We start from the raw sequence: 15,778 nt of genomic DNA, 5'->3' as shown, positions 1-15,778 counted from the left end.
TTTTAGGCCAGAAATACAAGCCCTATGGTGCAGAAATATTTAAACATTTTAACAATTGTTTAAGCAGACTATTCGTTTAGTATTTAAAATTTTGCCAGTTACCTTTACAAACCATAATATGTTTACGCTATCAGTCAGATATAAGTCCCAAGGGAGGAATTCAATGGTTTACGATTAAGGCCGCAGAGCGGGAGTGCTCAGCTTGACGTCCGGACAGACATTTAACGAGACAGTCGTTTGGGTGATTAGAAATCAGCTGTTTTTTGGTGCAGCAATGCTGTGTCGTTTTATTGAGTTATTACGCGCATTTTCAGTTTTGGCGAAGGTTTTGCACCTAAGACGTAATTTAATCTCAATAAACGTACTTCGGTTTCGTTTATGTCGGGCAAAACGTCGTTGATCAACATAAATATGAAAAAATAAACTTAACTTTTTCGAACGCCGCGATAAATGGTCTTTAATCCTCGTTGTCAGCTTGGCCGTCGCATAACCACGGGTCACTAAAGGTCAACTTGTAGGCATTACAACACAGTTACAAATTTTTCGTCATAACGTATCTTCTTGATTTTTGACAAATCAATTCAAGAATCAGTACTTAAGTCATGTATAAATTAGGCTAAAGGGTATTGTTGAACACTGAGGACTGCATGCTGTGAAAAGGTCATTAAACGGTCGTGCGAAACAAAGTTAAGTGAAAAACAAGTTGTTATGTATACCTTTGTAGCAAACGACTTTTTTATATAGTGTGTAATATAACAGTTAAGGCTTTATAGGAAAATTTATGTTTAAATACTGAACTTGAACGACAATATCAAGGTCAAAGCAAGAGATAAATTGAAAGTATTTTTCCCGTTCTTTTTTCACCGTTTTTTGTAATTATATGACAATCATAATGCAAAAAGAATATGGACAAAAACTTTAAAGTTAAGTTAATGCTTTTATCTACAAAATCTAAAAATAACCGCAACATAGGTTTACCGTAAATCCGCATAAACGCGCGTGTGGGGACCCATTCGTTTTTGCTTGCAAAAACAATCATACATATAGATAAATTGTGTATAGTGTAGTAAGTTGGTAAATGTCGTATAGAATATATAAAATTGAAGTATATCAGAAAGACACTTTTCTAGTTCTAAACTATTTTGTCAGGACATTAAATGAAATATATATTGCAAAATGCTCATGTTGTGTACATTTTTTGTCTTGTGTAGATTTAAGGGTGTCCACAACATGAATGTCAAACTATGGAAAATACCACTTCAAAAGCAAGTTGTTTTATCTGAAAAACTAATGGAAATGTATGAACTGTACTCTCCAAAGAAGCCTATTGGTTGCAATGGCCCAATGTTCGGTCAAAAACCATCAACATTTTATGTGCGACCCCCAAAAATCCCATCTCCACCAGTTAGGAAGATTCCCAAAGGGAAAAGGACCAAAGAGAATGTTGTGTCACAGTTTCATCCATTGGAGGATACTGTTTTATCAAACGCTGACTTAAAAACAGACTCTCCAAAGCCAGTGGAAAATGAGCCTGAAAATGTGGTGCAAAAATCTGGTACATTTGATCGCAACTTTTTCGAAAATGCAATAGTTATATCAGAGGAAATGCCTATAATACCTGTAGTGCCTCTCAAACCTGTAGAACCTGTGAAGCCTTCAGAGCAGTTTGCTAAAGTTGAACTGTCTTTTGTCGATTCTGCTGTACAACATCAGGAGCAAAGTGTCAAGAAAATTGAACCTGTTACAATAGATAATTCACATGTAGCAAAAGATTTGCCAAAACGACCTGTTCCTGTTGCTAAGAAGCCAAACTCAAGAACAGGAAAATTGAAATGGCTTCTTGCCAAAAATAAGCAGGCTTCCAAGAAATATAGCAGTATGCTGCTTGCAGGTAAAAATGCACACAAAAACAAAATCACATCAGATATGATTCGTCGTGCAATGAAAAAGTCCAACAATCATAAGATGCGAAAACTGAAAGCGAGAAGAAACATTAAGAAATCACAGGTTTTGCCTGTTACAAATCGAACTGTGACCCCTGTGAATCAATTAACACCACTCAGTGAACCAAATACAGAAAACCTTGATCTAAAGGAGCCCAAATCTGAAGACCCAGCTTCAATCCAAACTGAAAATGGTAACATTTTTACCAGGATTAGTCCGTTCGTCGCTAGTGAAACAGTTGCCATGCTGAAAACCATCCCGGAAATTACAGCTGCTAATGCAAAGGAGGTTGGCAAAATTGAAGATAATGTTCAAAGTCATGAAGTCACTTTTCCTTCTGCAAAATCTGAAAGTGTATCTGAGGAAGTTGGAAAAGAAAACCTTCCATTTCCTGTGATGGTGAACCCACTTGCTCAAAAAAAACCTCATCCTGTTGTTCCAAAGAAATATTTACCAACTCGCAGGGTAAGAATTCTGCCTTTTACAATCAAAGTCAACCTAAATTATTGTTGTGCTACCAAACATGTGTATGTTACTTAATTTCAATTATTGTTGAGCTTTTAAATTTTGTACTTTGCTTGGTTGTTGCGTCGCAAAGCTTCAAGCATTTAGTAAATTTCAGTAATTTTTTTTGCATTGGTATTTTGAACAAAAATATTTCCTTCCTTGTTCTTTATTGTGGTTTCGTACTGTAGGTGATGGTTAAAAATGACATCACTTTCAAGATTTCTGGTTAGTTGTGCTGTATATATAGATATATGTACATTCTCTATGTGTATTTTTAAATAAAGTGGTTTATAAACACCTAGTTGTAACCAGCCAACCCCCCCCCCCCTCCAAAATCCCTACTTTCGGCCTGCAACTGTTGCTTGGACTGTCTGTCCCATTTCCATGAATTAACCTAATCTATGCAATTTAGGTAACAAGGCACAGTGTAGCAGTCAGAATGAAGTCACTGCCAACCCCGGAATGGATGTACACCAAGGGTAATGATGTGAGCATTGAAGAAGACTTGCACAATGTGTTGGATATGTTCGGACGTCAGTCACCTATCCCAGACAAGCAAAACACATGTGATATTTCCCCTCCTCGACCATGGTCACCGATGTTATCACCCAATAACACTATTCCGGTGCCTGACCAGACTCAGCCTCTATCAATGCAAAATATTACACCAGGTATAATTTGAAGTCATAAAGTTTTGCGTACTGTTATGTCTACTGTTTTCATCTTTGCGCTTGTTTATAGATACTGCTGATTCTGCAAAAGCGAAATATGTTTAAGCAAAAATCTTAAGGATGAATGACTTATTATCTATTTTTCATAAACTTTGAATTATGAAGTTCTATGTAGAATTTTTTTTATTTGAATCCTTGCTATAATGCTATAGGATTTGGCAACTAATATTTGCAAATGCCAAAACGGTGAAATAACGTAGGATTTTTTTCATACAAAAAAGGTTAATGATATTGTATAATAGTAAATTCATCATAGTTATCTGTTTTGTTTGGTACTGAATTTAAATCCCAATTTGCTGTTTGCATTGCACAATAGAGATTAACAGATTTCCTGTTTGGGTATATCTACTATCACCACATCCGACAATATTTGGTAAATACCAGTAGTAGAAACCTGTTTACCTGCTTTTATGCCAGATCACTTATTCCTTTTCATTAAATGTCCGATGTTAGCAGCTTTACCACATATTTGATTTATTTTATTTTTTCTTGTTAAAAACTCATTTTCTTGCCAAAAACAAGCAGGCTTCCAAAAAATATAGCAGTATACTGTTTACGGGTAAAAATGCACACAAAAACAAAATTACATCAGATATGATTCATCAGGCAGTGAAAAAATCCAGCAACCATACAATGCAAAAACTTAAAGTTAGAAGGAACATTAACAAATCACAGGTTTTGCCTGTTACAAACCGAACTCTGACCCCAGTGAATCAATTAAAATGTTTCACTAATGTATTTTTTATTTTTTTATTTGCAGAACTCTCAATTGATGCTGAGGCTGTTTTAAATGATATTGAGGGAATGGATGACATCATTCGTGGGGTGAAATTATCAACATCACAAGAAGAAGACTCAAATTTGTTGAGTCATCTTGATGCATTGTTGATGAGTGAAAGTTTTGCATCTGAATGTGCCGTTGAATCTGATTTTTTGGGTAAGTAGCAACAACATGCCAAAACAACACAAGTTGCTCAGAAAAGCATTAATTACTGTGTTCAATTTTTGGGATCAAATGAGTATAAAATGACTAGTAATGTACCGGATACTCAGTTTGCCTTTTATGAACACAAATTTAAGGCAGAAAACCTGTCTTTTCTGCTTAATAAGATATCACACAATCTTTTAATGAAGGTCATAACTAAAATTTCAAAAACTTTTTCGTTGTTCCCACTCCAGACAAACAGTCAAGAATTCATAGATAGGCTGGCAATTATGGCAAAGTAAGGCCCAAAAGAGCTAAAAAGATAAAAAAAAATGCAACATCACTCTTTAACTGGTAGAAAACCTTTTGTTTTCAGGTCAAAGTGTAGCATATCACTTAAAATGACCCCATACATGATTGAGTTAATTCAGCCAAATTTATGAGACAAAACTGCCAAATACCCAAATTAGAACCCAATTTAGACGGTTTGATGCATCTTCAATAATGACACAATCTTTAAGTCCTGATTTTAATTATCAAACATTTTCATGATTTTTTTTTTAAATACTAGGTTTTTGTCGGAAACAGACAAATTTCTAATAGTCAAAAACTGTTGTATTTGTAAGTGGGACTTGTTGAAAAAAGTATTGTATTTCTTAACAGATGGATGTTTGCAGCAATCTGATGATCTTAAAGCTACTTCTAAAGCAGCAGTCAGTTTCATGGACATATTATTGGACACACAAAATGAGCAACCCTCTGCTGAAAGTGTTCCTTCTGAAACAAATTCAAATGCAACCAATCAATCCTCAATTATTGAAAATCCTTTAATTAGCAAAACCTCGGTACATGAAAATCTCCTTGGTGTCAATCTTTATCCAACTACAATGGCATGCAGTCCATCCAATACAGGAACTGATACGGTGACCAAAAAAATGGATTTCAGTGTAGTTTCTACTGAAGGAAATACTGGTAACTTTGAATTACCGTTTGCTAGCCACCCAAATGCTGGTTCTTCTCTTGGCTTGAACACTAGAGCTATTCAGAACAAACAGTCACTTCAAGAACAACTTCACAAACAAATGCAGGCCGTTTACCTACAGCAACAGATGCTGGATAACAATAACTTCCGCACAGAGAGTCTTATCATGCCAAAGAAGAAAATAGTGCATCCTTCTAAAGATGCATGCCAAAAGTCAAGTGAAATCGGCATGAATGTTAACCCACCAAAAGATGTGCTAGATGAGGTTTGCCAGCATGTGTTTTCAGATTCGTCACTCTCTACAAATGTTTCAGAGCACTTGACAACTTTTGATATACTAGGGACACAAAGCAGTGCTGTAGAGATCAACAAAACACGGTCCGTGACCCCAAAGAACACATTTCTTTATCCTTGTCAACCACTGGACTCTGTCACAAGCTTGTGTGGTAAGGCATATGATTTGGCTCTTAGTCAAAACTCTGCTCCTGTTTTGCATGTCCCGGTTCCGCCTGCCAATCCTCTTCAGGTAGTACATACCCATGTTCACCACCATCATCACATTCACTCGATTAAAGATGCTACATCTGCTACCAAACCTAAAGCCAGACCGACCACGGAAATGCATTTTGATGAGAAACTGGCCAAAACAGAGCATACACCTTTAAGTCAATGGCCAGTGAAATCACAACCTTCAGATTTCACAGCAAGTCAAGAAACATCATCAAACGATGTGAAAACTTTCAATACAGACAACAAGCCTTTAAAAGTTGCTCCACAATCACTTGATTCTTCTTCGAAACATCCATTTTCTATCTTGATGAAGCCGACATGTCAAAACGGCGATGAGAAGTATTGGCTCCAAGTACAAATGCAGCATGGCATTCCATGGTACAGAAAAGATAAAACAATAAAGGGGAAAAAATCCAGCACTATTGAAAAACTCGCATCTGAAACATCTAGATCAAACAAGGCAAAAACACCATACGTTGCATCAAAGTTGAATGATATTGAAAATGGTTTGAAATTCTCTGAGGACCAGTTTAGCTTTCCTACTACTGGAAGATTAAATAAACTGAAAAGAAAAGCCCCTTCAAACACCCCGACAATTTGTTTAAACCAAACAGCAAAGAGGCCTGGTGGATTGGATGCAGCGGTTGACAAGTTTGAAATGTCACAAGTAAGTTGTATGCCATTACAACATTTTCTACTTTGAAATATGCATATAAATGCCAAGAGATAAAAAAATTTGTGTGCTATGTTGGTTTAACTTTTTTTCAATGTTGACCAAGTTTATTGCATCAATTGGGTATTGGCTTGGCCAGGTTCATCCCTTTATTTACATAATATTACATATGCTGCTAATGCAATGTTCATAATTTATGCTTATAGATATGGAAATCCTTTGCCTGGTAAATGTGGCACTAGATTTTTGTTTGTAACAAACTTTTGGTTATTCATTCATTTTAGCTATTTTTGGATATTATACTTCACTTCAAAAGCATCATCAGTATCTCATTTTTATTAGAAGCAAATAAATTTAATGTGTATTATGTTAAGTTGGTAATTGTTCTGTACCAGTGGGCTTTATTTCTGTAGTCACTCCAAACATACATGTTATTATGGGTCCCCTTCCCTGAAGGGGACACATATTGTTTTTGTCCGTATTTTTTTTTTCTTTTTTTCCGTCTAACGCGGATTTGTTCCCACGTTTTGGTCAAGAAAGAATGGTTCAAACTTTTTCAAATTTACACACATTACAGATATTGGTCTAAAGATGGTCCATGTGAATTTTGACCCCGTTTGATCCCTCGGTTCACCCACAGGCCCCCGAAACGTAAAATTTTTAACGCTGGTTTGCAATGCTCATGTGGTAAAGAAAAAGTGCTTCAAATTTATTCAAATTTGGACATATGTTAGTTATTAATCCAAACTTGATCCTCCAGAAGTTTAACCCCGAATCACCCAGCGATTCACCCACAGGCCCCCGAAACGTAAATGTGTCTAACGCTCGTTTGGTCAAGAAAGACACTGTAGGCAGCAGTACCAAGAGAGTAACTCACTGGTTTACGATAGCGGGAGGGCTCAGCTTGACGTCGGACAGACGTTTTACAAGACGTCGTTTCAGTGATTAGAAATCAGCTGTTTTGCACAGCAATGCTATGTCGTTTTATTAAGTTATCACTCACATTTTTGGTTTTGGCGAAGGTTTTACACCTATGACGTGATTTAAACTTAATAACCGTGCTTCGGTTTTGTATATGTCAAGCAAAACTTTGTTAATCAAAGTAAACATGAAAAAATGAACTTGACTTTTTTGCAAAATAAATGTTTTTTTAAATGCTCGTAGTCAGGTTGGCCGCCGCATGATCACGGGTTACTTAAGGTCAACTAGTAGGTATTACAAACACTGTTCAGAACTTTCTTTCGTCATAAGGTAGCGTTTTTTTTGACAATCAATTTAGGAGTCAATGCTCAAGACATGTAAAAATTAGGCTTAACAGTATTGTTGAACACTCAGGACGGCGTGCTATTGAAAACGGTGTCAAAAGGTCAAACAGTCGTTTGGCGTGTGCACCCTGAGAGGTTGCTACAGGTCAATGGTACTCGCTTTGCGAAACAAAGTTAAATGAAAAACAATTTGTTATGTATACACTTGTAGCAAATTGCTTTTTAATTTAAAGTGTCTGTAACACAACTGTTACAGCTTTCTAAAAAAATTGTGTTTAAAACCCGACCTTGGACGACAATATCTGGGTCAAAGCAAGAGATTAAATTAAAGTATTTGTCACATTTTTTTAATGTTTTTGTAATTATATGACAATAATAGTGCAAAAAGAATACGAACAATTTTTTTTATTGTTGGGTTAATGCTTTCTAAAAATTTGTCCCTAAGAATCTAAAAATCACCGCAACATTTGTTTACTGTCAATCCGCACAAACACGCGTGTGGGGACCCATTTGTTTTTGTGTACAAAAACAATCATACGTGTAGATCAAATGATGTGTATAGTAAATTGGTAAATATCATATAGAATATATAAAATGGAAGTATATCAGAAAGCCACTCTTCTAGTTCTCAAACATTTACGCATCTTTTGAACTCTTGACCTTTTTTAGGACTGTATGTTATTATTCTTTGTGCAGGACATGTTTGGAAATTCGACAGATCAAGTGAAGAAAATCAATATGGTTTCAAAAACCCCAGAGGTACCATCAGAATTTGTCAAACCACCACAACCAAAGAAAAAAACACTACCCAAGAAGAAAAAGTCTGATGGTAGCAAACCAACAAAAAAACAACCCAACAGTCCAAGTATCAGCAAAGCTAATAAGTCCATTGATGGATCACGTTACTGCTCAAGGTTCACCACTGTCCCATTGGTTACATCGCAACTGTGTAAAATGTCACAAGGACAGTCTGACACCAAAACCATTCTACCTGCTATCACTGATAAGGAAGAACTTATATTGAACTATGAGACAGGCCAATGGGAGGTAGTTGCCAAAAATCAATTGGAGGTAATTCACGAAATTCCTGTAGTGTTAAAACCTGAGGAACAAACTCTAGGCAATTTTGTGTCGCTTGCTGAAATGGACGAGCAAGACTTAAACAAAAAATCAGATGACAGTAATCCTGGTTCTGAAAATCCACTTAAATTTTGTGTAAATTTGGAAAACAAGGACCGGAAACGAAGTCTGGATCCATCTTTGCATGCAGTTCTAGAGCATGAGTATGTGGTAGAAAATGCAGATTCCCAGACTAATTCGCTCAAACTCAAATTAACTTTAAAGAAAAAGGGTGGAAATCTGGCAAGTGGTGACATATCATCTGTTTCTGTTCGAGGGAAAGGAAAGCCATCATCATTTGAAGCCATTGTCAAGCAAGACTTCAGTAAATCCCTTAAAAAGTCAAGCAAAATTGCCAAAAAACGCAAACTGTCAAAGGTGTATATACTTGATACGAGCGTCTGTGACAAATTCATTGAAGTGCCTAACCAGCCCCGAGGTGCCAACCTTCTACTGCCTGTTATTTGTAATCCCACTAAGCCTGAACCTTTTCAAACAACTGCCTATCATGCAGATGATCATTTGAGGCTAGTGAAGAACTTTTGTGCAGTTCGTGCTGCCAATGTGTCTTTGCCCCCTATTTCCTCACAGCACCCACTTACAGAAAATAATGCTTTGAATGCATTGGCAGCATTGGATTTAGATATGGCTGTTGTCACTGTACCAATATCAGGAAACAATAAACCCGCATCTGAATGTAACACAGCACCACAGCAAAGCACTTCTACAAGTTGCTTTAAAGATGTCATTAACTCAACAACCAAAACAACAGTTCTTGCTGAAAGTATGTTGAAAGAAAGTGGTAAATATGGACTGAAGGTCTCTACGGGTGATAGCACTGACACTGTATTTATAGCAACCCCTGCACCTCCGTCCAAAGACGTTATCGCAAAATCAATGATGTCCCTTCCTTGTGAGGATAGTGTTGATCCATTTTACGGTGATGCAAGTGATGTACAACCTACTTCCACTAGGTTAGCTTGACGTTTTCATGTTTTTATTCATCAAACTTGTGCAATTTGTTTTTAAATTTTCTTATTGTGTCTGCACTTGTAGACTCTTTGCCACTCTACCGTCCTATGTGAAAATTCCCAAGCTGAAATCTTCGATGAAAGAAATGCCAGAATTCGAAACACACCAGACCTCTGGTATACTTCACTGGAGGATGGTTTTCGCTGAAAAGGCTTTTGCCACAAACCCTGATAAGTTTGTTTCCGTAGTAACGAAAGCACAGGCGATTTTTCAACAAAACAAAATTACTGATGTAATTCTGCGTGACCCCATGGATGTGATTTCTAACATACCAAAGTACCCATTCCTGGTACAAGCGATCAGTGTTGATAACTGCACAACAACTGTTGTAAAGCCTGCTTGTCATCCACCTACTTATGGGGAAGTACAGGAATGGTTGGATGCTAGGTCGACTAAAACCTCAAAGAAAAAACAAGAGCATAAAATCCAAGCAAAATCACCTGAGCAAGTTTTATCCAAAGAAAAAATAGTTCCACCTGTGTATCATGGCAATGTAACCCCTAAATTCCAAGCTAGCTTTTCTGGATACTCAGCAGTTTTAAAACCTAGAAAAGTGAGTTTTGATTTATGTGAAACAAAAATCAGTGAGGCTGACAGCATGTTGATTGAAGAGTATCCATCTTTTGACCAAAACTCATCAGAAACCATTCCCCCAAATCAGATGGTTAAACAACCATCGCCATCTCAAAACTCGGATGACGGTTTGTTATTGAGGGTTTCAACTGGGTCTGAATCTATGTTGTCCTTCAGCAGTCCTGAAAACGATGAAACAAAATCTAAAGGCTCATCGACGAGTGCTATCGCAACATTGGTTGGTGCATCGAACGAAGAACCAGAAGATATACCTTTAACCCCTTTGCTGTCTGGACAATTTACTACACAACATCTAAGCGCTAGTCCTTGCTCTACTGTACCCAAGGCATTGTCAGGCCAACTGCAAAGCACTCCGCTATCTGGGGTGCCCCGAAGGTTGAAAAAACAAGCTTTGGAATATACACCCATTGCACACAATACACCAAGTGCGTCAAACAACATGCACATTACTAGCAAGGTTGATACTGATAGGCCCTCTCCAAACTTAAAGCATGGCACAATGCCTTCGCTACATACACCCAACATCGGTACCTCACCGTACAGTTCAGATATTGTGGGTCCGACTTTAAACAATAGTTACGGTTTTCGTGCTGCACAACTTGACCTGGGTGAGGCCAAAGCACTGCACGAACAACAACATTTAACAGTTGTTAGTATGGAGCTGCATGTCCATACAAGGCTTGACTTAAAACCCGACCCTGAGCTGGACTCAATTCGAGCCATATTTTATGCCATACAAGTCGATAACGCAGCACAGTTGGAGTCAGGCGCATTTGTTGTTGGCTCAAACAAGTCTACTTCAGAAAGCTGTCATATTCTCACACGTGCCGGTGTAACCAACTTACCTGTTACCTACGTCGGGGACGAGATGGAGTTATTTTCCGCATTTGCGTCCATGATAGTCAGTCTGGATCCGGACATACTGATCGGCTATGAAGTACAGATGCTCTCGTGGGGCTATCTGCTGGACAGGGCTGGTCATTTGGGCGTGGACTTGTGTCGTGGTTTGTCACGTGTCCCAGGCGACGAAACTCATAACCGGCACACCGCTGAAGCGGATGTGTACGGAGCCGACAATGCTTCGGAAATTCACATCGTCGGTCGAATTGTACTCAATTTATGGCGCCTGATGCGTACTGAAGTAGCCCTATGTGACTACTCATTCGAAAGCATAACCTTTCATCTACTCCACGAGCGCCACCCAGCGTTTTCACACAAGACTCTTACAGTATGGTTTGACGCACCACAATACTTTGGAAAGGCGCCGCCCAAAATGTCCAATTCCCGACACCGGGCCATTGATTATTACATGTGTCGTGTGCTGGGCAACTTAAAGCTGATCAGTCAACAGGACTTGATAGGCAGAACCTCGGAATTGGCTCGTGTTTTTGGGATCCAGTTTTATGAAGTGCTAACGAGAGGATCGCAATTTCGGGTAGGTATTTTATTTATTCTTTACAAACAGTAGGGTTTTGGTATATGCAAACTTTCAACTTTCGGTTCACTAATAAGATAACTGTAGTATGAAATGATGTGTATGGAGTTTCCTGGCAATGTAACACAGAGTTTCCGAATTATACTATTTTTTAAGTTTTCTAATGCATGTTTTCAAGGCTAACGCTTTAAATATTTTAGAGCACTATCTTTAGCAAAGGGTCGATCCGAAAATACTGCAACAACCAAACAAAACAACTAACTTATATTTAGTTACCGCAGCGAAGTAGTATTTTAGATGGCCGAGTGGTGATCGCAACCGCCTTACGCTGATAAGTTGGTCTGTCCTATACTCCTAGTCGTTCCTCTACTACATACTTGTTATTTTCTTTCTAATGAGTTAAATTAAATTGACCGATTTCTAAAATCCCTCCAAAAAATCGAATGAAAAAATGATCCAACGGACTTGCTATATGCAAAGGGCGGCTTGGCGTGGGACTAATTGTGAGCATAACGTATTCAGACGTTGCCCGCCCACCGAGAATAAAAATAAAACCAAAGCCGGAACTATGAAACAGCAATTTCGATTTCCCCGATAAAGGGCGGCCTCAGTTGTATTCTATTTGAACAAGAACTAACGATGGCATGAAATCGATTTTTATCTATTACATTGCTGCACAGGGTTTTTTTAAGGTTTGGTTTGGGTGACCGCTAAGTAGTTTTAAGAGACCGCAAGTGTTTCATTTAAATACCAAAAAATAGCCATATTTGCTTAAATAGCCATTTTGGGAAACCGCTGGAGAAAAAAACGCTGTTGCTGCATAACGAAAATACGGACTTATTTACAGAAAGCTTCAGTTAAGTATAATTAACCGCAACTTGATTTGTCTGTAATAAGCTCACTTTGGTTTCGGACGATTTCTGTATAAGTACAGTTTTTATATTTTCCATTGCTGACTCTTTTCAATTGTTTCTAGGTTGAAAGCATGATGCTGCGTCTAGCACACGGCCTCAACTACGTAGCTGTGAGCCCCACAAACACACAGAGAGCAGGAATGAAAGCCCCTGAATGTATTCCACTTGTTATGGAGCCACAATCTCGATTTTATTCCGAACCAGTCATCGTGGTCGACTTCCAGAGTCTCTACCCATCTGTGGTGATCGCGCACAATTACTGTTTCTCCACATGTTTGGGACGCGTCCAGCATCTGGGAAAGTAAGATGGTTTTGCTGTTTTTACTTCCATGTTTGATGGGCATTTTCTAGGGCTGTTATCAAACAAATAATTATTTGATTATTTGAAATTTTTAATTATTTGAAAATTTATCAAATAATTTGTACTCAATTTCAAATAATCAAATAAATTTTTCCTGTGCAGTAAACCTCAATTTAGGTGCAAAATCAATTGATTTGAACAGATTGGTGACAATTTTTTGAAATAGAGAGTAAACAAAAGCACTGCAACATGTGTTTCCAGCTTTATATAACCCTTTTCCCAATATATTTTGGACTAAAGCATGATAATTTATATTTGAACTTATATTTTGGGATTAATTACACCTCGTAACATTTAAGGTTATTCAAGCAAGTGATTGAAATGTTAAAGACCAAAGTTTAATTAACTAAGTGTCACAGAGAAACCTGGTAAAATGATGAGAAAAAATACCTGTGGAGAATACATGGCTCTGCCAAATTACGGAGAATAACTGAAGCATGTCTGTACCATTTTTTTTTACTAAAAAAAGGTTTAGCATAAATTTAATGACAAGGAGCACCACCACATTGCCATTTTTATTTGATAAGTTTGAAATATCCTTATCTTTAATGGTTCTGGGCCTTAACATCGTTGGATTTTAAAATTATACGAATAATTTGATTATTTGATTTGAAAGGGAAAAAATTATTTGAAAAATTCGAATCGTTTGTTTGATAACAGCCCTAGCATTTTCTACTTGGTGATAATAGGGTTGGCCCAGTGGTGGGATTCAAATTTTTTGTCAGCCGGTTCTATCACAAATGTCATATTTTTCAGCCAGTTCTGTTACAAAAAGTCCATTGACAGTAACCAGCAATGCTCACCGGTTTGCTGATCTCATGAAATTTCGTGAGACGGTTCTATAGAACCGGTGCGAACCGGCTGAATCCCACCACTGGGTTGGCCCGATAATACTTTATCAGTGCCCGTACCCCATACCATGTTCGGTATATGTACTCTTCCGATAATTATACCGATACTTATGCCACATTATGTTGCAAAAAGTCACTTGACGCAGACTTTGCTCAGTCGCCAGTGCATCACAATTTCTTCGTGGTTAGGACGTTTGCTGGAACCTAGGACTTGTCGAAAGCGCCATTTGCCGAATCAGCAATTTCAGCGGTCATTTTAGTTTTTAAGTAATGTCGTGCGTAGGGGAATAAAATGCATGTTTTAAACATAAAAGTAAAAACTAATAAAGTTTTAAATATAGCCTACCCTCGTACTCTGCATAGTTAAGTCAATGCACCTAAACTGAGGTCACCTTGAATCAAGTTTGTAGGCCATTGCAGTGCTTTACAAATGTACAGTAAACATTGCTTTGAAATGGTTAATGCAATCTGCACTACAACATCTCAAATTGGCTGCAAGCAACGTACCTTGCATTCTTTCATGTTGGCGCAAGGAATTTATTAACATTAAAAATTGTATATTTCTGACATGAAACATTTTGTATGTTTCTGATCTTAAAAATTCCACCAATATACCTTTAACGGTTAACATGCCTAAAGTTAATATTACCCAATTTAACAGTGTTTTAATTTTTGTTATCTGCAGATCAGACAAGTTCATTTTCGGTTGCTCTTCACTGAACGTTCCGCCCCGATTATTGCGCAATCTCCTCAAAAATGATGCAATCACAATCGCGCCGAACGGTGTAGCTTACGTTAAGAAATCTGTTCGTAACGGAGTCCTACCTATTATGCTGGATGAAATTCTCAACACGCGAATCATGGTTAAAAATTCAATGAAGCAATGTGACGACAGCGCCACCAAGCGATTGTTGGATCATCGCCAACTTGGATTGAAGTACATCGCTAACTTTACTTACGGCTACACGTCGGCAAGTTTTTCCGGCCGAATGCCGTGCGTTGAGGTACAAACGATTTTTGTTATCATGCTCTAAAGTTGTTTTTGGTTTGCGATTTAAGCAATAGTTGATTATGTTTCATACTGTTAGCATTAAATTGAATTGAAGTATTGTCTAATACAGTCCATATGTGTATGAAATCCAACAAAAACAGACATCAAAAGTTCAAAAAAAGGTTAATTAAAGGCCCCGCTTTTTTAAACTCACTCATACTTTGATGGTTGGAACATTAAAAAATATTTTAAAGTATTTTATTTCGATCCATATCTATTTTTATCCCGAAATATTCGATTTTGTGTACACTGGCTGTGTAATTTTCACATTACCTTTCAGATTGCTGACAGCATCGTACACAAAGCTCGCGAAACGCTAGAGCGCGCTATTGAGCTGGTGCATAGAAATCATGATCGTTGGGAGGGTCGTGTGGTGTACGGAGATACTGACAGCATGTTTATTGCTCTTAAACCCGGCACCAGCAAGCAACGAGCTTTCGAGGTCGGCCGTGAGATAATCAACGAAGTAACGTACGATAATCCTCAACCAATGAAACTCAAGCTTGAAAAGGTAACTTCGGGTCGAATCGTGTCGCCAGTTGGAGTGGAAATGTCTTCTGAATTTAACTTTAAACTATATACTAATCTATCACTTAACTTCAGTTCAGGCGATGTGCATGTATTCGTAACTAAGTGCCGTGTCGTTTTTTAAATCACTTGTGAGATATAGATATAAGTACGTATGCGTGTTTTGTATTTCAGTCAATATATGCCTTTCACGTTTTTGTATTTATTGGCTGGCTAAATTTGAAATGCCAGTTTAGGAATTGACTGAAAATGATACAAAGTCAGGGTTTCAGAGTCTGCCAACTCGTAGGATGTTTTTCGACTTTAATAATAATGGACTCCGATTTAAGGTTTCCGTTTCTGTTCAAAATAACCTT

At 37.7% G+C, this 15,778-nt stretch overlaps 1 protein-coding gene across 1 annotated transcript in view; it reads left to right on the top strand.

The window, feature by feature from the left end:
* The window catches only part of LOC145232517 (uncharacterized), a 33,214-nt gene that overhangs the window by 10,355 nt on the left and 7,081 nt on the right, over positions 1 to 15,778 (top strand). Inside the window, exons 13-21 of the mRNA XM_080097142.1 lie at positions 1,212 to 2,409; positions 2,864 to 3,122; positions 3,943 to 4,119; positions 4,771 to 6,266; positions 8,234 to 9,630; positions 9,713 to 11,717; positions 12,694 to 12,932; positions 14,529 to 14,847; positions 15,175 to 15,405. Of these exons, the coding sequence (XP_079953268.1) occupies positions 1,212 to 2,409; positions 2,864 to 3,122; positions 3,943 to 4,119; positions 4,771 to 6,266; positions 8,234 to 9,630; positions 9,713 to 11,717; positions 12,694 to 12,932; positions 14,529 to 14,847; positions 15,175 to 15,405 (7,321 nt within the window). The remainder of the gene's footprint in view (positions 1 to 1,211; positions 2,410 to 2,863; positions 3,123 to 3,942; positions 4,120 to 4,770; positions 6,267 to 8,233; positions 9,631 to 9,712; positions 11,718 to 12,693; positions 12,933 to 14,528; positions 14,848 to 15,174; positions 15,406 to 15,778) is intronic.

Source organism: Phallusia mammillata, chromosome 6, assembly GCF_965637545.1.
Source record: "Phallusia mammillata chromosome 6, kaPhaMamm4.hap1.1, whole genome shotgun sequence".
Classification (NCBI taxonomy): Eukaryota; Metazoa; Chordata; class Ascidiacea; order Phlebobranchia; family Ascidiidae; genus Phallusia; species Phallusia mammillata.
The sequence above is the reverse complement of the archived record's forward strand: the minus strand, read 5'-3'. Positions and strand labels throughout refer to the sequence as shown.